The sequence below is a fragment of the Buteo buteo genome, chromosome 6 (assembly GCF_964188355.1).
Source record: "Buteo buteo chromosome 6, bButBut1.hap1.1, whole genome shotgun sequence".
Classification (NCBI taxonomy): domain Eukaryota; kingdom Metazoa; phylum Chordata; class Aves; order Accipitriformes; family Accipitridae; genus Buteo; species Buteo buteo.
The window spans coordinates 13,989,114-14,012,792 of NC_134176.1; the positions used below are offsets into that span (position 1 = coordinate 13,989,114).

Consider the following 23,679-nt stretch of genomic DNA (forward strand, 5'->3'; position numbering starts at 1 on the left):
ACAACCCTTACCCACACATACCTTTGGGATGAAGAGACCAAAATCAACTGCATTCATGAACTGTTCTTTGCTGACTTGTGTTAACGGCTTTTGCAGAACAATTGTGTGAGAGAGAGAGCTATTAGATCCTGACCTGTATTATCATCTAGGCATAAGCACAGTCAGAAGCTTTCATTGATGGTCAAGCACATTCCTTCCTGCATGATGTTCCTTTTCTTACAAAATAAGCATTATGGAGAATACTTCTCATTGAAGTGGATGAAATAATTTTGTTAGAAAAAGATCAAGGTATACAAAGAAGCCCTTTCAGCACTCAGGAAAGTGGCATTACTATGCATATATCTGTCAAATAAGTGTACTTCCATCTTAATAATCAGCAAGCTTAAAGTCCTTGGAAAAAATATACATAGTTCTAAACAGATAAAGGAAGAAGGTCAGAACAAGGCATCATAAAGAAAAGTCAGCTTCAGTATTTCAGAATAGCCTATTTAGTAGCCTCTTCAACAATAGCCTCTTCAACAAGAAAATGACCATGTTTTCACACAGCTAGGTAAGCAGCACACAATCTCCAGAATATGAGTGTTTCCTTGCCACTTCCAAGATAATGGGGAGAACTTCTTATTATTTTTAAAACACAGTATTAAAAGTGTACAAACATCAGAGATATCTTTTTTAAAACATTTTAGTTCAAGTGGAATATATGTTTTAAATAGGACAATTCCCCAAATTTTCATCTTGCGCATCAGCTACAGTTAAAGGAGCATTGCCACAATTAGATTTTTAAAATGAATCTAAGAATTGCAATACTTGGGGTCCTAGCAGCACGATACCCAATACTGCTTAGTGAACAGTTTGAATCTAGCTCAGCAGTGACAGGACTATAGCCATCTGACAGCTACGTGTGAGTTTATAGGAAATATGCTGGCAGCTTAAATTCATTCCGTCATAAACAGGCATGCATGTGACAGAACAAGAAACACTGCCTAGTTCAAGTGAATTGTGTGCAGAATGGTTGAAAACAGAAACGTTAGAGTTTGTTACTCTGAGGCAGGGTAACGGTGGTATCCAGGACATCTGTATTGCTACCATCAGTGCTACACACATTATATGGATGAATGGAGGCTATAATATTCCAGCACTTTCAGTCCAATACAACAGGATCAAGAATAACAACTTCCTGGAATATACTACTATGCTATCTTTCTCCTAACACACAACTACAAAAGAATTAAAGGTTTCGAAAATATGAACAAAAATCATATTTCTTGTAGTACTTGATACACTCCAGGAAGCAAAATCCGTACATTAAATTTGACCAGTATGAGTAATATACCACTCTAGATCTAATGATCACAAGAGACTCTCCTAAGACTAGAGAAGTATCTGGAGGAGATCTCTTGAGGTAGCAAGTTACAAAGACGAACTACTTTGGAGCTCAGAAATCCCCTGACTTGAAAACAAGCAGAGACCAGAAGAGGTCTTAAAGGCACCATAAACCTCTGACTTGTTCTTCTTCTCTAGGCATTTACTTACAAACCCTACTAGAGACTGACCACTGGGCTAGACAGAGCCTTGGTCTGAACAAGTAAGGCTGGTTTTGTGTTCTTAATCATGAGAAGTAGGCAACGTCTCTGTTCAATGGGCTGACATTATTAAAAACTTTTACTTTCCTCGTGTAGATTCAGCTGTGACTACATGGATATACAGTTCAACTAGGCAAGTAGAGAACAAAATGCATAAGAAAAACTTCCAACAACGTGTTACAAGTCATCCCATCAAAGTGCTATAAATACACATCTTGCATACCGAAGAATCACAGTACTTTCTTTCCTTGATCCTGTTCCATCAATGGAGGGTGAAAGTGCTGAAAATGAAGAAATACTTTGCAACAAATGGAATACCTGCTGTGATGCTCTACACAGAAAACCAGGAACAGAGAATTAAAAGTTTACAGATGATTATATAAAGACGTTACCTTGAGTTAATTTTAAGACAAAATAGGAAATACAGAATAATGGTATGGGAGGCTTGCAGTTATGAACAATTGTTAAAAAGCTAAGTCCAGCATCAGTAACTAGTGAAAATGTTTACATCTCTAGATCTATGTAATTACAAGGTCCTCCAAACAAAAGAGACTAACAAAGCGGATGCAGTATAGTGGTTTCTGCAGTTGGTAAACATGTCTTTCAAGAGACATTTTTTCTACCCTGCTACCTAAGGCAAACAGCTGTATGCAATGGTAACCTGTGATTTTGGATTCTGTATTTGAGGTTCTAAACCAGAAATACCTAAACAAGGTCTGATGTTCAGGAAGTGTTGAATATCCATACTATGGAAACTAGGCACCTTTAATAACAGTGTTGAGTCTCAAAATGTTGCAAAAAACACTAGACAAGATATTAAAAATCACAAACACTATTTCAGTGTTTAAGTAGGCAAAACCAAAATGGCAGTAGCAGCCTAAATTTCATTTACAGCAGCTATTCAAAGAGAAGGTAGAGAAGAAGTGTATCCAAAGAAAACAAATTTAATCAATTCAATCATGTTTCACAATCCTTAAAATACATACTTAAACTAGAAACACAAGCCACTTATAATACAGGTAGAATGTGTAGTGAAGAAGAGCACTGCCACAGTAAGAGCTCCCACCAGTACTTTCCCTAACTTGAATCAGGTTTCCTGCCCTTTTTTCCAGTTACCTAGGCTGGAAGTACTATCAGTTTCCCCTTCCAAAGGGGAAGCTCAAAATTCTAAGAAAATAGAGGGCAAAAGACTTGCCAAAGCCTAAATCTAAGCTCCCCCCTCCCAGTCCTTATAATTTAAAATTTAGCATGAAATATTCTTCGAGTAATGCTCCAGATTTGAAGAACTGTGGGTAATTAATCTGCAATACATATCACTTCCCATTTGAAGCTTTATCTTACTTCCAGGTCTCTCTGAAGTTTTCTTATACGTTTTGCAACACATGCATAAACTTTTAATTTTGGTCTTTCGACGTACAACATGGAGGCAAACATTACAGTCTTCCAGTCTTCACAGCCACAGTTTAGTTACCATTCCTTTCGAAGATGCTGAGGAGCCCCATCTGCTGGTAAAAGTGTTACTCTAGAGAATCACACCCCTGAGCCGATAACTGATTTTTTTCAACTGTACCACTTGACAACTGTTTGGGGTTTGGTTTTGTTTTTTTTAAATGCAGCCATACACAAAAAATTAATAGCAAATACTTTTAATGAAAAATATAATATCCTCTAAAACAGTGCATTCCTTCCTTAATACGCAAGATATTTATACAAACTGTTTCAGATGAACTTTCCTGACACTAGGCTATTCTTCAGTCAACACAAACTGAAAACATCAACTCATTTATTGCAAACACTTTAGTATGACTTACTGATTTATAAAGGAGATGGTAAAGTGCACATTGGTTAATCTGGGAGAACATAAATGGAAGACTGTTCTTTTCGCCTGATTTAAACAGGATACATACGCACACTTAAAAAGTAAGAAACTACATAATCAGTTCTATATATACATTTTAGATATATACCTGTGTGATATGGCTGATCTGGTCGTAGTAATTTAGATGGCAATAAAGAAATTAAGATCACTAAATTAAGATAACTAAACCAAGTATTTTTTCCTTCTCCATGCAAAAAGTTTCCCAGAAAGGAAAATTCTTAGTTTCTGATGAAAAATTTAAGAGAAAAATATTTAAGCACATAAGAACAGATAAAAGATGCAAAACTGTTTGGCTAAATGGTACAAAAATAGCATACAACTATAGATCTTTTGATTTAAGCACAACAAACTACCACAATCAGTTAAATCTGCGTATACAGAACTCTTACTCTATCTCCCCTAATACTGGACTCTTCAAAAGATAAATATCTTAATGCATAGGCTGACTGCAAGGACTGAATCCAAGATATTTACACATAAAAATATTCAGTCACAGTTATTCAAATGACTAACTGAAATTACAGAGTTTTGAAGCTCTGGATTGCCTACTCTCTCTGATCATACAGAGATTTTAGGCTTCTAACTGTGCTTTGAGTTTTATCTGAATCGGATGTTGAAAGTAAATACTGCAAATATCCTGAGTGTCTGCATATTCCCATTAAAGGGAGAGAGGACACACTTCTACTGCCCGGATTTAAACTAGCAATTCCAAGCAGCTGTTTTTGGAAGAAAACAACAAAAAAGGTAAGCTGTGCGAAGGTACAGGATTGGAAAAAAAATAACACACCTACAACTGCATCTGCATTTTCAATCAGTTGTTTTATACTTCTACCAGAAAATGGAGAACTTCAGGCAATGGTAGACAGCCAAAAAATCCCCAGAAGATAAACTACTGCTGTGATAGTCATTAGAGATTTATGGGCTCATGACCCTAGAAAGTTAGTGAAATTAGTTTATAACATCACGTCAATACTTAATCTAACTGTGCCCTCTGCTGGCCTGAAAGGTACTTCTGTAAAGGTGCAAACTTTAAAGATGCTGCTGTTCATACTGTTAGTCTTCGACTTCATTAAGAAATAACAGCAAGAAGCATTCATAGGTATTTCTCTACAGGCTACCTTCCAAAATACGGAAGTGTGTTTTAATATACCTTGTAACAGTCACATTATTACTTTATTAGTGTTATAGACTTGCATGCTCTGAAGTGTTGCCAACTTTAACATACTCTTATTTATATGAATTTCCATGGTTTGGGGCACCTAAAGCAATTAGATGTCTTCAAAAACCAGCTTTACTGTTAAAGACTGCTTCCAATCAGGGGTGGTAACACTACCTTAGAAAAATAAAGTAATCTTCCTTTCTGCTTAGAAGACAAAACAGACAGGCTATTATTTCCACTTTTTAATAATTTTACATTGCAATGACAACTTTGATTTTAGATTGTTTTACCAAATTTAACACAAACATAATTTCACTTATCAGTAAAATGAGGCTCTGGGATAGTAAACAAACATTAAGCATATGGTGTGACAGTTTAAGACAAAAAGTCAAATTCAGACACACTGAAGTCCGAGGTGCATATAGTTTTGTACAATCCAAATTTAAATTGCTGCTTACCAAAAACATCCACCTGCACTTTTTGTTTATCTTAGTCTTTTCCTTCTAAGTCTGTTCTTCATGTAGCAGCCAAGATTTAACTTATTAAATATATTAAAGGACACTTGCAAAGAAAATACAAGGTACTTTTTTCCTTCATATAATCTTTAAGACAAAGATGTAAAAAAAGCAATGGAAAGAAAATAAAGGAGGAATCACTCACAGTTCAAAGTATTCAGATTTTGATGGTGTGATAGGTTATGTTGACTACAGAACCAGTGAAGTTATTATAACTTAAGAGAATAAAAGATAAGCAATTGAGAGGAGTAAATTTTATTTATGCTATAGATCTGAGGTTTTCTCTTCTGTGAGCACCAGTGCTTTAATAGACATAAAAGAGAAAAAAGCAGAAACTCTGTCCAAGATTCAAGAACATCACTGCTTCAAAGACACAAAGTCAGCACATATTTCACAGGACCCCATGGCAAAAATGGGGAAAGAGGAAAGAAAAGAAAAAAAGAAATTCTAAGATAAGAAAAATCATACAAAAGCCAAACTAAATGAAACTCAGTTCTCCACTACGAATTAAAACAGCAAGAGTAAAAAAAAAAAAAAACCACAAAAACCACCCTAATTTTAATAAGAGCATTTAAGAATATTTTTTCCTACATGGAATCAAAACACAAATTCATTTTTAAAGTTCCCTCCTCTCCTTTGGTTTTAGAAGTATGCTGATACAGAGGGTGGTGTTCTTGCCTCTTTACTTACTAGTATTTACTTAAAAGCCCTAAATTTTAGAACAAGTTTTAAAATAATTGTACCTACTATGTTAAATACATGTTAGATACAATAAAGCATGCTTTCCACCAAAAAGGACACTTTCTATGCTCTCTTATCAAAACTATGTTCCTATGTAAATCCACTTTGGAAGACTATTATTTGAACCCACAGGGAGCATTAGCCCTACATCTGGAAAAGCATACACAGAAAATATTTTTATTAACCATTGTTAAAATAAAAGCATGACTCATCGGACTGACTAAAATAACAAACAAAGAACTGAAGCCAAATTCACTAAAGCTAGAAGGAAAATACACTTTAAATATTGAGCAAATAACCCTTGAAACCAAATTAAAGTGGGAATACTCCTTAGATCACGACAGGACACCTTTCAGGGATACAAGACCTGCCACATTAGTTCAGAAGAAAAATCCATCTGACCTGACATACCTCCTCCACCAGTAGTCACTTAGGCCTGTCAGAAAGGTAAAGTTCATCAAAATATTATTACAGTATTGGCAGTCAGTTGCTTAATGACTTAAGGCAGAATCTGTACCCAGACCATAGTGCTTATTTCCTACTTTTTAATGTCACAATGGCCATAAGGAAAACCTAACCTTAATACAGATAACGAGAAATTATGTACTAGAAATCTAACTTCTTAAGATCTAAAACACTGCAATGTCCAATATAAAAAAAAAAAAAAACAAACAAACAAAAAAAACACATTCCAAAATAACAGAACTACTGACTATAGGTCTAGTGAAGGCTTAGGCTGCAAGTTCATAACAGGGTCTTGTATTGCAAAGCATCTCCTCGAATTCTGAATACACTGGAACCGTTAAACACACACAAGCAAGGATGTTATTCCCAGAAGATCATTATTTAATACAGTATTTTTAAGTCTGATGACTGGTCTGCAAAGCATCTTGTTCTACATTACCTTTACTGTTTTATCCATAGAAGCCGAGAGAAGCATGTGACTTTGTTCTCGAACAGGACACCACTGGATTTCATTAACAGGGCCACTGTGTTTAGACATGTAAAATATTAAGCTTTTGGGGACTTCAGTTAATTTATATTTGGATCCCAAATATGGCTTAATTAATTCAGAGATCTTTCTCGAAGTCTGCTCTCCTGATATGCCCAGCTTAACATCACAATCTGAGCTATCTCTCTGAACAGATTCTTTTTTTTCAGGCATACTGGAATTTTCTTGACGCAATCTTTTAGGGATATATGGTCTAATTCCTTTTATGGCAGTAGTACTGTCTTTATGTATTCTCTTCTGGGAAATGCCATTTCCAGAGTTTGTTGAAGAGCTTGATGTCTGTTCATAGTTTTTGTAGGACATACATAATGCAGTATGGCCAGAGTATGCTCTCCTACAATGAGGAGATATCGAATCAGTGTTATTATTCTGTGCATAGTGCTCAGGGGGATCTTCACAAACAGTGCTTGTGCCAGAACTGTCAGTGTTCTCAGTGGGCTGCATTTCATAGGTAGATTTTGTACCCAAACTACCAGGTGCAGAGTACTGAACACGATTCACAGATGAACTTGGACGGTTTGTTTGTCTGCTAGAAGTATTGGGGACTTCAGCCTTTTCAGTTTCTGTCTCAGAGTCTGAATCATCATAAGCAACCAGTGACGAACTCATTAAGGCTAGACACAGCAGACTCCAGAAATCTCAGTGCTGGAATCCTCCAAAATTATGATCTAGAATAAAGAATTGATTATTCAGAGCACAATTTATTACAGAGTCTACAATTTGAGTAACTTAAGGATATAAATATGCTATTCTTAATAAAAAACCTGTAACTTTTATTCCTGTTTATTAATGGAATTTATTCCTCTATTATAACACATCTGTACATTCAATTCCGCAACACCATTTGCCTCCAAGCACTTCACATACATTTTTAATGTACTGCAGAGATGCATTTGCATACCAGAAAACAATGAAAATGAGTATGAAAAGGAAAACAAACTTGCAACATAAGTACTGCAAATTACTTTAACCTTACTTGCAGTAGCACTTCCCCCCCACCCCCCCCACACAAGGGTAATTAATTATGTAGCGGTTTGGTATGTACATTTATAAGAATACAAAACCAACTATTTTGGAGTCAGTCTAACAGTATCTATTTCTTAACAGTACAGATGACTTGAAAGAAGTATGAAGGGGTTCAACTGGCAACTAAAAAAGTAAATGCATTTTTGACCCATTCAGCAGTCTTGCAGTATGAGGAAATCTTCCAGCTATATCCACAGAGCAAGTTCCACACAGCCTTTAGTTTTACAGAACAGGCTTAGGCCAGAAGCTATGCTGAATTCATCATTTGCACTTACTTACAGAAAAATAAAAGCACAGATGCCTTGTTTGCTGTGGAATAAACTTTTTCAAAGTGTCTGTGAGAAAGAAATCTCACACTGAGACTGCATATGTAACATGCTGAATAACTCATCACCATAACAATCCCACCAAGCTTCTTCCAACAATTTGGATGGAGCATGTGGAGTATAGGGTTTACATTCAAACAATTGATGTCTCTGCAAAAATAATCTTTCAATCTCTGCTGTTTATAGTAGAAAAGTACTGCTACCCTTCAATTGCTAAGATTGATTAAATGGGACTTTTTTTTTTTTTGTTTCCTTGTCCAGTTGTTAGCACTCATTATGCTAAAGTGATTTAACCCACAACACTTTCAGATGAGCTGCTGAAATTCTTGGTTTAGGTCAGTGAATAAACCACCCTCAAAAGCATCTTGATTAAAATGAGAACGTTGTACAAAAGTCAGTATCTACCCAAGCCTTTGCAGAATTGATGCCAGAAACGTAGGTCCTACAAATAGTACTGCGGGAACAGTACTCTGGAACTTGTAAAGATTACTCATTTAACTTCAGAAGTAGATCTATTTGAACTAAAACAAGCATGTTTCCTTTAACCTACGGAAGTGTTACATTACAGGCTACAGTCTGTAGTCTGTAACGAAATTTCCAAACGCAGATCCAGAAGACAGGTTCCTATTAAGACATACACATTCATCATCACAGATCCTTTCCAAGATAAGTGATCAAGACGTCTAACTGGAACAAGGTGACCAACATTTTAGCACATAAAAGCATCAAGATCTCCCTCTAGAGGACATTTTGTCTTTACCTGAAGTTTATGACAGCTGTAAGTGACAGCAACTAAGAGCAAGAAAAAGTTCTTTTTAATAATACAGCCTCGTTTATTAAAACAGCATAAACAGTGCCAAGGAAAAAAATTAAGTAGTGTTTCAGGAAAACTTAACTAACAATTCAATTCAAAAACAGTAAATTGAAGGTTTTAGCTGTAAATTGAAACCTCTTATCAAATAAATAGTAACTTTGAAGGACTGCACTTCAATAATTGCAACAAGTGGTTAGTGTTTGTATTGCAGGGTTGAAAACAGGCCCCAGCCAAAATGCATCACGTTCAAAGAACAAATACAGTACGAAGCTGACCTCTGGCTGAAAGCTATAAAAGAAGATACACAAGTGGATTGGCATAGACCTTCAATGTTACTTTATTTTGTTTTAACACAAAAAAATTTAGGCTGAGATTAGAGGTAAGTGCAAGATGGTACCTTGCACACACCAGGTTATAAAAGCTTCCTGTGGGATGTTGGAAAGAAACTGTCCCATTACATTTGGTCACCATAAATCCAACCCATCACACACACCACCCGTAAGCATTAGTATTTTTGTAAAAGCAAAGCATCTCTCTCGTCTTAAGACTTTCCATTCCACTGCTGTTTTCAAAGAAACAGCACCCCGAAGTTTCTTATGCTGCCCTAACTAAAGAAAAACGGGGCGGGGGGAAGCCACAACGTCCCTCATTGGAAGCATACTGCAACTAGACTGTGAATTTATTAACAGTATGACTTACAACGTACAGAGCCAAGAGGGAAGCTCATAGAGTTTGGGGTTTTTTTTTTTTCATTTCCACACGACCGATTTATCGCACTAAACCGAAGAGCGTTCGGGTCAGCACGCACAAGGCCCCAGGCCCGCTAAGGGACCGCAAACGCCCACAGAGGCACGACGTGGAAGCCGAGACCGGCACTGCCGGCCGCTCGGGGCACGGGCCCGGCCGCTCGGGGCACGGGCCCGGCCGCCGTCGGACGAGAGGCGCAGCCGCCTCCCCGGGGCCACTTCCTCGCTCCTAACGCCCGGCAGCCCCGGGGAGAGGGGGAAGAACGACCCCCAACCCGCCGCCAGAGCACCCAGGCCGTCTCCTTCTCCTCTCCCCCGGAGCCCGCCCCGCGCCGCCGGTACCTGCACCCCACAGCAGCCGACTGCAGCGCGGCCCGGAACTCACTCGCCGACCCGCGGCGGTTCCGGCTTTAAAAGTGCGCCGGGTGGAAACAAGGCGCCCCGCTCAAGCCGTTCCGCGTATCACCGCCCTTCCGCAGGGGCGGCGTGTTGGGAAGGGCAGGGGTCAGGCCGCGGCTCGCTGGGAGCGTACGAGCCCTTCTCCCGCCGCTGCGGGCGATGCGGAGGGAGGTTGGTTGAGGTGGTGACTGTGGGGGGCGGGAGGACAGTGGGAAGCAATTGTTCCGGGGGGATGCGTTTCCCAGCCGGGAGTCGTGAGTGACGTGCCGGTTGGAAGGTGATGCAATGGCAGTGACTGAGGAGCGGTAGGGAGAGCCGAGCCGGGTAGGTCGGTCACGGCCGGGCCGGGGATGCGGCCTCGGTGAGAGACCCCGGCGGGTGGGAGAGGGGCTTGCTGGGGGGTTGTTGCGGCCCCCGTGGGCGGCGCTGGGAGGTGGGGTGGGGGGTCTCTGCTGGGCGCATTCCCTCCCTCCATCCCTCCCTCTGTGAGACGGGGCGCTTGAGGGCTTTTTCCTCCACTCCCTGCGGGGCCGCAGCCCCCGTGGCTCCATCGCCAATGCGTCAACAGAAAAAGCCCTTTTCCCTGAGAAGGGGGGAGTGGGAGGGGCCGTCCTGGTCGCTGGAAGATGGGGCCCAGCCCCGGGAGGGCAAAGGTGGTGGGTGCCTTTGCCTTGGCCGGGCAGGCGTGCGGTGGGGAAGCATTGCAGGGCTAGAAACATTAGCCTGCTGGTTAATTTTATGCGTGGCCGTTCCCGCACAAGAGTTTAGCTCTTAACGGCTGTAGTATAGTGAAGAGTCATATTGGACTTTCTTCAGATGAGAGCGGTTGGGTGGTCATATTATTATCTCTAGGAATCGTCTTGCATACTTCTATTGTATTTTCATACAAAAATGGATGATTACCGTGACTGGGAAGGTAGGTCAACTATGAAATGCAGCCTATGTTGGAGTACCTCTCAAGGCATGTTTAACGCAGCATCTGAGTGCGTACTGCCTGCTTTAATTTCACTGGTCGTTTTTTGGTTTATTTCCAGGAGGCAAAACAGTTTTCAGGAACATCAGTGCTGTCAAACTTACATTCTCATTCTTCCATTCGTTCATGAAAATTTTTTCAGGACTTTTGTATTACCGTTGTCTTTGGAAGTCTTGATGTACCTTCATGCAATGTTTGTCACGAAAGAGCTCTTCTTAACATAATGTGAAACCCCGTTCTTTAATCCTCAGGTCTCTAACTTACCAAATCAGATAGCAAACCAGGGAAAGTGATCATAGATCTGTGACTGTCATCCAGTTGGATAGAGAGGAGAATACAGTAGTTTTCTGATACCAATGCCAAGGATTATTTTTGAGCCTCGTCTCATGACGATTTAATATTCTGAAACAGTCACAAGCGCAGTACCCATTACAAGTTACCATGCGTTGCATAGATAGAAAATGCACATAGTTCTTGGCTTTCAAGTTCACGCTGTGAAACAGGCTTTTAAGTTCATCTTAGACTCTGGTCCTAAATATCCTGGTAGTCCATTTTCAAGTTCCCATGTATCATTTTTTTCCTCCAAATCTGTTTGCGTACAGTATCTAATGTGCGTGGGACTGTTAGTTTTCATAAAATCAATAAGAAAGCAAGGAAAAAAAGTCATGATAAAACATAGAATATCTAGATGTTTCTTTCAAACAGTTCATAATTGCATTTATGAATTTCAAAAGATAAAGACCTATGTTCCATATTGCTGAATTCCTAGCTTGAATTCCTCCAGCAAATAAGGACAGTACTGAGGTAAATAGAGATAAGTTTTAGGTAGCAGTCAATATCTTTTGTGTTCTATGATTGTAATATTCTTATCTCTTGTTGCAGTGACTAGGCTACTTTTGCTACTTCTTAATGAAAGTGCACCTTCATTTGGGATTCTATGCTTGGCTTAAATCCATAATATTCCAAACTTTCTTTAAAAAGTCTTTCTCTTTCACTGCTCTCCAGTATGCGTGCTCAGTCTTAGCTGTGACATTTCGGCCTTTGTGAATCGAGGCAATCTATCAGTAAGAATATACATTTAGGAATCAAGTGAAAACACCAAGTCATAAGTTGTTCTACACCAAGGAATAATTCTTGTTTACCTTTTTCTATTTTGTAGAATTTGAAGCTAGTAAATATAACTGGCATATTTCTACAGAAAGAGCGTGTGTTAACCTTCATAAACATTTTCTAATGTGAATTTACTCTGCATACTTTCTTTTCCAGTGAAATATCTTGTGCCCATGTGTTGTGGTTTAACCCCGGCTGGTAACTAAGCACCACACAACTGCTTACTCACTTCCCCCCCCACCCAGGGGACATGGGGGGAGAGAATTGGAAAAAAACAAGTAAAACTCATGGGTTGAGATAAGAACAGTTTAATAGAACAGAAAGGAAGAAACTAATAGTAATAATAATAACAATAATAATAAAATATAATAATATTAATAGTAATATAAAAATAATAATAAAAAGGATTGGAATATACAAAACAAGTGATGCACAATGCAGTTGCTCACGACTTGCCAACCGATGCCCAGTTAGTTCCCCAGCAGCCATCCCCCCAGGCCAACTCCCCCAGTTTATATACTGGGCATGACATCACGCGGTATGGAATACCCCTTTGGCCAGTTTGGGTCAGCTGCCCTGGCTGTGTCCCCTCCCAACTCTTGTGCCCCTTCAGCCTTCTTGCTGGCTGGGCATGAGAAGCTGAAAAATCCTTGACTTTAGACTAAACGCTACTTAGCAACAACTGAAAATATCAGTGTGTTATCAACATTGTTCTCATACTGAATCCAAGACATAACACTATACCAGCTACCAGAAAGAAAATTAACTCTATCCCAGCTGAAACCGTGACACCATGAAAAAGAGGAAAACACTAGTATCCAAATAAAAGAATGTAATTAAATTATAGGAATACATCAGAGAATTGCTTGATATGCTTTAAATTACCTCTTTAAAAAACACTGTCAAACTGCAAATAATCAAGCTTGCAGGGATCGAGATTAGGTTAAAAACTTAAGTATTACTGATAACACATTAGTCAGTCTTATTTTAGTCAATTATATAATCTAAGTATGATATCAGTGTTAATAGACTAAGCAAATTAAATTAGCAGGTGGATGTATATACGTCTCAGTTTTCTCAAGGTATTCAACTGAAGCTGAAATCTGGGAATATTGCAGCTGTCTGACAAACAAAGCCTTAATGATAGATAAGTTTTGGTAACCAGCAAGTTACCAAAGCAACATTCTTAAGTTTTCTAGGCGGGTGAAGGCTTTTTACAGTGGCAGTTTAAATATATACAGTGCAAATATAACCAAGGTTGTGATTAGGCTGATTATTTTGTAGAAGGAAGGCTTTGAAATACTGCTGAACAGCTAATGCAACTATTATATGCTTTTGTTTCTTCTTTTTTAATTCTGGGAAAAGGAAGCAAAATGAACATGTATTTTTATTAACAGCTTTTATGATTCACTTCAGTTACATATGTATCTTGTAAACTATATGTATTCATGCCTCATGCATAGCAATGGATCAATAATATGCTAGGAAATCTCTCCAAAGAGGCATAATCCTTTACAAGTCAGTAGGACTTGACATGGGCACAGAGTTCTTCCTTCACGGGCATGGGCACGGGCACGGGCACGGCATGACAGAGGATCCTTAGGGCAAATGCACTGTTTCCAACAGACCACCATTTGCACCTCAGCGTGAAGTTAATTTACTCTTTCAACTTGCATTGCATTTGTCACTGTCACGTCTGAATACAATGCATGTAAAATAAGCATCAGCTTATGAATTAGGATGACATCACTTCCTCAAGTAAAAAAGCTATATGATAGCTTGGGTGATTGCATAAATCGACCACATCAGATTGTGAGGCAGCAATTCACAACCCTGGCCAAGTTGCAATGATAGTTTTCATGGAAAATTTACTTTTCCTTCAGTTCACTTTTGTCATTAGGATCTGCTCTGTTATCTCATTTTAACAGCCTTAGGTTTTCTGAAATTCTTTTATAATTCTTTGTATGCTGTCTGTGTACCTTGTTATTGTGGTATGTTCATCCCAAATGGATTCATTTGAGGTAGTTGCAGTTTCACTTACAATGTTGTTTTTCTGACAGATGGTGTCCTCCTTTCCCATTTTTATCACTTATTCTATGTAAATATGGCAAGCTCACTATAATCAGAACCATAATGCTTTTAAAACTCTCTTCCCATATCAAGTTAATGCTTGTTTATCCTCTGTTCTGAATATTTAAACAGCATGATGCTTGAACTTTTACCAAAAAAATGATTCAGAGCATATGTACTTCTAAAGATCTCATCATTTTGTACAGAGACCTGCTGAGCATGAATAATTTTTGAAAATAAGGATTTCTTAAAATAAGGAATTCTGCCTTTGCAGTTAAAATGAGTTTTCACTCATGGCAGATTGGTAACAGATTCACCAGATTTCTTAGACATAAATAAAACTCCATTTTTCAGTTAGAGATTATCTTAAGACAATTTATCAGGTAATTTTAGAAAAATTAGAGGGAGAAATTGCTGGGATACCATGAATTGCTGTGCCGCCTTTATGGGAGACATATGTAGTAAAGTATGAGTTAATTCAATGCAATCCATGTTATAAGGGTCTCCTGTCTTGGAAATTACTAAAAGGTGTTTGGTGTATTCATTAAAATTAAGTACAGCAGAGCTTATTTATAACATTTTAGACTATAACTGATGGGACAAAGATCAAGATATTTCTGATGTGGAATGAAAATTATTTTAATGCATTTGATAACAGAAACTATATGCTTACTTAACATTTTAACAGCATTATTTAACTTTCTGTACTTTCTGTGTTAGTGTACTGTAAACTATGCAGTTGTAGTTTTCCAAAGTCTCGGTTGCTGTTAATTAATAGACTGCTAAGAAAGTTTCAGATGATGTTATTGTTAATGTATACAACATAATAGATGTTAGCCTGAGAGAGAAGCCCATTTGTGGAAGCATGAGCATACTCTGTGCTGGGAAGTTCCAGTGATCAAGGTATATGTTGGACATAGGAAGACTGCAGTGTTATTCTCGGCCATCTTATTGGGTTATTTTTTGTATGTACTGCTGAGAAACAGTACATTTTAATTCACAGCCTATTGCTTACTCAAGGATTGATTGTTCTTTAGAAAGCAGCATTTCTCACTAATCATCAGTGTATTTTATGACCTCTGGAGGAAAGCATTAAAGAAGATGACTAAGCTTTTCTTTTTTATATCTTTCTTTGGGCTGAAGTACTATATCACATATATTAAGACAGAATTCCATATGATCGTTATAAAAATCTCATTATTATTCAGAATTTGACAGGGTATCAAGTAGTGCAAAAACATTAACTAATCAGAAATTGGATAACCTCTACCAACTGTTCCAAGATGCTCCGAATCATACATATATTTCATTACTTTTACTTTTGTCAGGAGTTTGATTTTGAAAAGGTGTTCTGGTGTTAAATACGTAGACAAACAACATTAAAAGTGATCTCTAAATTTATTTGGTACTCTTGTCAGTCTCAGTCCATTTCTGTATGAAACTGAAGCTCATTGTGTTAATGTATCCACATTTATCAATCTGATATGAATAGAATTAGGTATGGGGTCAATAGTTTTCATATTCTTATTCTGTTCATCTAACCTTCAAGATGTAAACGAAATAATAAAACACACTATTTTTTCCCCTACAGTTCTTCTTATTGTTGCTGCTGTTTTGAATCTACAAGCTGAAAAATTAGAAGACGTTAAATTTAGTTGAACTGTAAATAAACAGATCTTTTGCAGTCTGGCAAAATGGCTGATAGTCCGAACTGTGATTTGGAATCTCTGAGTCCACTTCAGCTGTTTGAAAGAGTAACTGAACAAGGAGAGAAAGTCAGAGCACTGAAAGCAGGAAAAGCACCAAAGGTATTTCCATTTCATGTTTTGAACCCATGCTTTTTCAGGTTAGGTCTGTCTTTAAGTGCTGGAGAATATGATTGTTCTGAGATCTATTTTGTATTGCAGTAAGAAAAAAATCTTGTTAAAAAATATTTATGTCCATTTTGTGAACTGTGGATGTACCTGGAACAAGGTAGTCACTAGCAAGAGCAAAGTTTTTACACCTGAAGTAAGAACAGAGAGTCATAGGCTTAGAAGTCTGCTTCAGCCAGTTGCCATGCTATGTGACAGGATCCAAGGTATTTGGGTTTCAAGTAAAATTTATATCACTTGCATTCTTCCTTGGTTTCTCTTTTTCTCCATGCATTGTTGTACACATTAGCAAATATGTCCTCCTGTAACCGTACTGGCAGTCCCTGCTTAATCTCCCTTAATTCAGTAATTTGCCATTAGTTTCAGGTTCCCTATTCTGGCATCACTATGTCAGCAAAGAGAGGTCAGTTTTAATATGGGTTCTCTTAGGGTATTGCCTGTAGGAGTAAGCCTTGAAAACTGGGAGTTGAATAAAGTGATAATCTATTTGTTCCTTGCATGAGATGTTACAATAGCTTTGTATTAAAAAGGTCATAACCATGAAAATTGTGAAGAACTTTTTGTTCTAGTTTGTCTTCAAGTCTGTCAATGAATTGTAATGAATAAATTAAGGTGAGCCACTAAAAGCATTGTAGAGTAAATTAGATAATATCTTAGAAATTTGTGCTTAAAATGTTAAGCTTGTTTACCTCTGAAAAGCAAGCAATGGTGATGCTCTAAATTCTGCCAGTTAGGAGATGGTTACCTGCTATTTGCTTTTCTTTTACCTTTGGCAGTGATGTTGCAAACATATAAATAAAGGCTCAGAGTTTATGAATAATGCAATTCAAGTCAAAGCATGGATGCAGAATTTTGAAAGGTTAGGACATTAATGTAATTGTCTATCTTAAGTATGTTAAGTCAAACAGGTGTGTTTTCCTTTATTCAGGATGAAATTGATGCAGCAGTGAGAATGCTATTATCATTAAAACTGTCATATAAAACAACAACAGGACAAGATTATCAGGCAGGCTTGCCTCCAAGAGATCTTATGTCAATAAACAATGGTACAACTAAAGAAGAGGATGAGGATTTTGTGGACCCCTGGACTGTGCAGACATCAAATGCTAAAGGCGTGGATTATGACAAACTCATAGGTATAACTCTTTCTTCACTGCTACTAAGGAATTTATGTAACGTGATCCTAATGACGACAAAAACAGCAAGAAATCATAACAAATCCTGATCAAAACCATCATAGGTAACACTTAATTTACATCTAATCTTAGCATTTACATGTCTAAAGAACCTGCTGTAGGTGCTGAAAATGTCCCAGGCAGGGATTTGCTATGGAAGACTTAAATATTTTCAAAGAACTTTTCAGTTAAAAATAAAACTTTTACTCGCAGTTTGTTTTTCGGCACAAGGACTGCTATTAGAAGTTATGTTAATGAAGGCACTGTGACTGAGTATCTGCATCTTTAGAGACTGTGATGCAGAACAGCTAGAGCCTAGAGCATTCTGGCCAGGCTGTAGGATTCTTCCTACCATCTCTCCATATCTGCCTTGACTTCCAAATCAGGTAGGGCAGGGATGATCCAAAACTAATGCAAAAATCTGTAAGTGTAATGACTTCTTCAGAAGACACATTATCAAGCAGCCAAGTGCTGGCTTGGATGAAGAAGATGCAGCTCACTCAAAAAACATACATGTAATGGAAAACATTTTAGACAGGGGTGTTACAACACCTGCAAAGTTTTTTAATTTAGGAAACAGGGTTTTAGTTAATTTCTTTATTCGTTTTACAGTCCACTATTTTAATATCTTGTCTGAGTCTAGCACAGAAACTGGTGAGAGAACTATTCATTAATTTTTGCTATCTTTGGGTTTGTTTTTTTTTCATTATTGTCAGTCTTCAATTCCTATTTAGTACATCAGTTGTACATTGCTGGTGTCTGCTTAGTAGCTTTTTTCTCACAATAGAGCATATACCCTTGTGTGGCAGTAACCGTATATTTGCTTTGGGGACCTCAGTTGCTAGTGTCAGCATTCTTTTAACTCTGTGTGATGTTATTGTAAGATCACGTCAAATGTCTGTGCATATTGGCTTAGTCTGCAGAAGGTAATAGGAGAAAGAAACAGTTGGAAAGGGAGAAGTGTGCCAAGAAAAATATATCTTGGTGGGGGAGAAGGAAAAAAGATAATTGTTAGAATCTAAAAGTGGACAAGATCTCTCATCTTGTTACTTGTGTAGGAGGTATGGAGAAGGTAGGTTTTTATATTTTCTTGGGGGGGGGTTCTAAGTCTTGCAGAAAAGTGGTAAGAGTAGAATACTTGTGTTGGCACAATCTCAAGGTCTTTCTGAGAATGACTAGCATGACTTCACTGTAAATCAATTCTCTAAAGCCGTGTTAAAGCCTGACAGCAATGCCCTTTTTTCCAGTTACTGTTTGTGTATGTATGACCTTTTGATCTACCCTAGAGTGGTGGGTTAGTCTAAAGGATTTTTACTTACTTACACTACTAGCAGATTGGGGAATTTGGTGGATGAGTCATTTTGCTTGTTCTAAGTAATGTGTTGGAAATTTTTCAGAGACGAATGCTAGCCTAGCCACTTCAGGAAGTGAAACAGTTACTGCTTGTTATTGATAAATTTCCTCCTCTTCCTCCCTCTTAAAAATAATAACAAAAAGTATTGTCCAAGAACTTGCCATCTGATATCTCTTACCATAAAGGAAATTTTTGTGCTACTTGTAATCTCTTTATTTACTAGTGGTACCAGAGAAAGTTGCCAGTGTGCTTGTGTTTACTCAGAAGAAATGAAAGTGCTAAAAGCACTATGTAATCTAAAGGGATGTTCTTCTCAAATAGTTGTTCTAGACATGCACGCTAAGTGTATGGTTGCACAACAAAACAGCCTAAAGATATTGTGGGAAGAAAGGTTCTGTTAGCTATGTACTAGACATGAACATTCCTAGAAATTTTTGTTTGTTTGTTTGAGCATGAGCAAAGAGCAGAGGGATGAGTGAGATAGAGCTTTGTATGCTAACCGTGCTGATAATTCAGTGAGCTGAATATTGCAAATGATACAAAATGGTTGAAATTGGTGGGAATTTTTGCAGATCATCTAGTCAACTCCTGTCCTCAAAGCAGAGTCAACTAGACCAGGTTGCTCAGGACCTTGTCCAGTAGGATTATTTTTATCTCCAAGGATGGAGACCCCATGACTTTCCTGGGCAACCTGTTCCAATATTTGACCATATGCACAATATGAAGGTTTTTCATATGTTTAAGTGGAATTTCCTTTATTTCAGATTGTGCCCGTTGCTTCTTGTCCTTTCACTGGGCATCACTGAGAAAAGTCTGATGCTGTCTTCTTTACTCCCCCCCACCTCCCCTAAGCACATATATATACACATTGATAAGATCCCTCCTGAGCCTTCTCTTCCCCAGGCTCAGCAATCCCAACTCTCAACTGTCCTCATATGACAGATGCTCTAAGCCCTTCATCTTCATGGCCCTTTGTTGGATTCACTTTAGTATGTCTATGTCCTTCCTGTGCTGGAGCCCAGAACTGGACCCAATGCTCCAGATGTGTCTCATCACTGCTGAGTAGAGGGGAAGGATCACCTCCCTTGACATTCTGGCAGCACTGTTCCTAACGCACCCCATGAGGCCTTTGACCTCCCAACGCCACAGAAGCACATTGCTGGCTTATGTTCAATTCCTTGTCTACCAGGACCCTAGGACCCCAAGGTCCTTCTCTGCCAAGGAGCTGTCCAGCCAGTCGGCCCCCACCTGTACCAGTGTACGGAGTTATTCCTCCCCAGATTCAGGACTTTGCATTCCCTTTTGTTGAACTTCATGAGAGTCTTCTCAGCCCATTTCTCCAGCCTGCTGAGGTCCCTCTGAATGACAACACAACCATCTGTTTTATCAGCTACCCCTCCCAGTATTGTTTCATCTGCAAACTTGCTGAGGGTGTCCACTGTCCCATCATCCACATCATTAACAAAGATGTTAAACAGTATTGGCCCCAGTATCAACCTCCTGGGGTACACAAATAATGTTGGGCTCCAGCTGGACTTTGTGCTGCTGCTCACAACCCTTTGAGCTTGGCAGTTCAGCCAGTTTTCAGTTCACCTTACTGTTCACTTATCTAGTCCAGTTATCAGTTATCTATGAGAATGAGATGGGAGATGGTGTCAAAAGCCTTACTAAAGTTGAGAAAAAGAATATCCACTGTTCTTGCCTCATCTACTAGGCTAGTCATATCATCATAGAAGGCTATTAAGTTGGTCTGGCATGATTTCCTATTCATAAATCCATCCTGACTACTCCCAGTCACCTTCATGTCTTTAATAATGTTTGGGAATGGTTTCCAGGATTATTTGCTCCATCACATGCCCAGAGATTGAGGTGAGGCTGGCCAGCCTGTAGTTCCACAGTTCCTCCTTCTTGCCTTTCTTCAAGGTAGGAGTGTCATTGGCTTTCTTCCAGCCCCGAGGAGCTTCTCCCAGTTGCCATGACTGTTCACAGATCATTGAAACTGGCCTGGTCAGTCAAGTTACTGTATAACTAATAGTAGGTTATTAGTTTTTGGTATGCAACACAACATGGCAATGGCAAAGAGGACAGGTACACAACAAATTTTCAGCGAGTGCAGATATGCTTTTGCAAATGGCAGCTCTCAGGACTTCTTATGTACAGCGAGTTGAAAGCTGTCTTGGTAAAAGCTAGAACGCTAGAGATCAAAAGCACGGTAGGAACTTTTTAAAAGCTTGTTAAGGAGTGGAGACTGTGTCCTTGTCAGAAGCTGTTTAGGAAGGCAGATTCTTTGTGGACAGAGAGTCTAAAATGTTTTGAATGTCCTCATAAGAAGAATAAGAGGAAATAGGTACGGAAGAATTTATCCACTTTTTTTAACAGGAAAGATGAAGATGAGCAAAGAAAAGGGAGCTGTGCAGTCTGTGAATTTTTAATAAAGATATTTAGGCATTTCCAGTGAAGTGTTCTATGTATCAGAGAGCTTTTAATCACTTGCTGTGACAGTATACAAATATTTCTAGGGTGGCTAGCCCCAATTAATCTGGGGCATTCTCATGTTTTCTGTTTCTGTAAGATTAGCCTCTTACTAGTTGCTGTTGTTCTGCTGAATCAAACATTTTCATGTTCATTTGGTCTCTTTTTAGCATTCATCCAGATTATAATTACTTTGCCATTTTGTAAGGCATTTTATTTGCTAGGAGGAAATTCATTCAGTAATTAAGGTTTGCTTGGGACAAGCAGATGAGAGAACACTCGGAAAACATATGGATTAAAGTGGTGGTTGCTGAATCATGTACCAGCATTTGTCTTTTTTAGTGACATTTATTTTAATAGGTCAGTGGATGGGCCCAGTGCTTCCCTTGTATGATGTATTGCTTGATTCACCTGGAGTGAATGAACAATTGTAAGCAGGAACTTGTTTCCCATTGGTTAATGGTGTAGACACCAAGCTGAGTGCTGCAGTTGACATGCCTGAGGCATGGGATACCATTCAGATGGACCTGGACAAGCTCAAGAAATGGGCTCATGTGAACCTCATGAGGTTCAACAAGGCCAAGTGCAAGGTCCTGCACCTGGGTCAGGGCAACCCCTGGAATCAACACCGGCTGAGGGATGAAGGGATTCAGAGCAGCCCTGCGGAGGACTTGGGGGTGCTGGTGCATGAAAAGCGGGACATGAGCCAGCAATGTGCACTCGCAGCCCAGAAAGCCAACCGTATTCTGGGCTGCATCAAAAGAAGCATGGCCAGCAGGTCGAGGGAGGTGATTCTGCCCCTCTACTCCGCTCTGGTGAGACCCCACCTGGAGTTCTGCGTTCAGCTCTGGAGTCCTCAGCACAGGAAAGACATGGACCTGCTCTAGGTCCAGGTCCAGAGGAGGGACACGAAAATGATCAGAGGGGTGGAACACCTCTCCTATGAGGAAAGGCTGAGAGAGTTGGGGTTGTTCAGCCTGCAGAAGAGAAGGCTCCGGGGAGACCTTATTGCAGCCTTCCAGTACTTAAAGGGAGCTTATAAGAAAGATGGGGACAGACTTTTTAGCAGGGTCTGTTGCGGTAGGACAAGGGGTAATGGTTTTAAACTAAACGATGGTAGATTTAGAACTAGATATAAGGAAGAATTTTTTATGATGAGAATGGTGAAACACTGGCACAGGTTGCCCAGAGAGGTGGTAGATGCCCCATCCCTGGAAACATTCAAGTTTAATGACTATATACAAAGGCTTGTAGTAATGCTGTGCATACGGGTAATTCTAGAACAAAATGAAATGGGCATATGGGGTCTGGAACAGCAGAAATGCTTACCTCAAGTTGATGCTCAAATTGAGTACATTACCACTTTTCGTTCATGTCAAGATTGAGTCTTTCTTTCAGTGGGGGTTCCTGATTTTTGTTTGTGAGAGGCTGTTCAGTGAATAGTTCATATAACAAAGTGAAAAGACAGTTCACATAACAAACTTAAACACACATCCCCATTTTCAGTCAGAGTGTAGGAGAGGAATTCCTTGTACTCAGAACTTCTCAGCATTCTGGTGCTCCAGGGTACACATTGGTCTGACTCTTCTGTCCCACCCCTTATAAATCCCTTGAGAGCACTGCAGTCTCAATTATTAGGATGGCCATGGTTTTAAATAGTCTTTTTTGAGATGTATGCAAAGCCTTGATGGACTAAAAATAGCCTCCATGCTGTGCTTTGAGAACCTGTGCTGTAAAGGGATGGAAGGCCTCCTTCCCTTTTCTGGGGAAGACATTAGTCTAGTCTAGTATAATAAGCCCAGAGTGTCTGAATATTTGACTTGTCAAATTACACCAGTGTGCTTAACCTGCAGGGGCAGCAAGGAATATTAATTTTCTTTGTAAATGAGTTGCGTACCCAAGGCAGTACATTGGGTAACCAGCACAGATAGAGAGCTCTGCCTCCAGCTAGAATCAGCCTCTCTGTTGTCCAGTGGTGTAAACTGTTACGCTGTCCAGATAAGGATGGTTACCATGTGCTAGGATGTAACTTTAGAAGCCTACCTGCTCTGGTGCAAAGTTGTAGTCTTTGGAAGGACATTTCGGTTAATTACAATATTCCTGCAGGAAGACTTTTAATATTACTTGCTTTTGTCTTAGAAAAGAAATTGAAAATTTGGAAGCAGGAACATGCTTAAGGAGGGAATTCAAAGTAAACCTGATTTTATGTGGGGCATTCAAAGTGATTGTTGTGTTTTCCACAGGGCAGAAGTAGTCATGTAAGTCATAGTTTACTAGCTGCATAATGAGTGGTTTAGAATTAATTTCCTTGTTTCTAGTTTCTTTAGGAAACTGTCAAGATATCTGAAATTTTTCAAGTGTCGGTGATATGTTCCTGTGGAATAATTATTTCTTGTAACAGCTAGGAAGAGCCAAAGGGCTTCTTCCATGTGGACATGTGTCTTATAACCA

At 39.0% G+C, this 23,679-nt stretch overlaps 2 protein-coding genes across 5 annotated transcripts in view; one reads left to right on the top strand and one right to left on the bottom strand.

The window, feature by feature from the left end:
- Positions 1-10,207, bottom strand: part of WDR25 (WD repeat domain 25) — a 69,026-nt gene extending 58,819 nt beyond the window's left edge. Inside the window, exons 1-2 of one of the 2 annotated variants that reach the window (XM_075029833.1) lie at positions 10,144-10,207; positions 6,782-7,557 (exon numbers count right to left, since the gene is read on the bottom strand). In XM_075029833.1, coding sequence (XP_074885934.1) covers positions 6,782-7,498 — 717 coding nt within the window. In that variant the 5' untranslated portion in view covers positions 7,499-7,557; positions 10,144-10,207. Of the gene's footprint in view, positions 1-6,781; positions 7,558-9,761; positions 10,119-10,143 lie in introns of those variants that run through there. The other variant, XM_075029834.1, reaches the window with a different exon arrangement.
- Positions 10,208-10,350: 143 nt separating this feature from the next.
- Positions 10,351-23,679, top strand: part of WARS1 (tryptophanyl-tRNA synthetase 1) — a 30,952-nt gene continuing 17,623 nt past the window's right edge. Inside the window, exons 1-3 of one of the 3 annotated variants that reach the window (XM_075029837.1) lie at positions 10,351-10,371; positions 15,945-16,161; positions 17,156-17,363. In XM_075029837.1, the coding sequence (XP_074885938.1) occupies positions 16,048-16,161; positions 17,156-17,363 (322 nt within the window). In that variant the 5' untranslated portion in view covers positions 10,351-10,371; positions 15,945-16,047. Of the gene's footprint in view, positions 10,372-10,413; positions 10,562-15,944; positions 16,162-17,155; positions 17,364-23,679 lie in introns of those variants that run through there. The other 2 variants (XM_075029835.1, XM_075029836.1) reach the window with 2 other exon arrangements.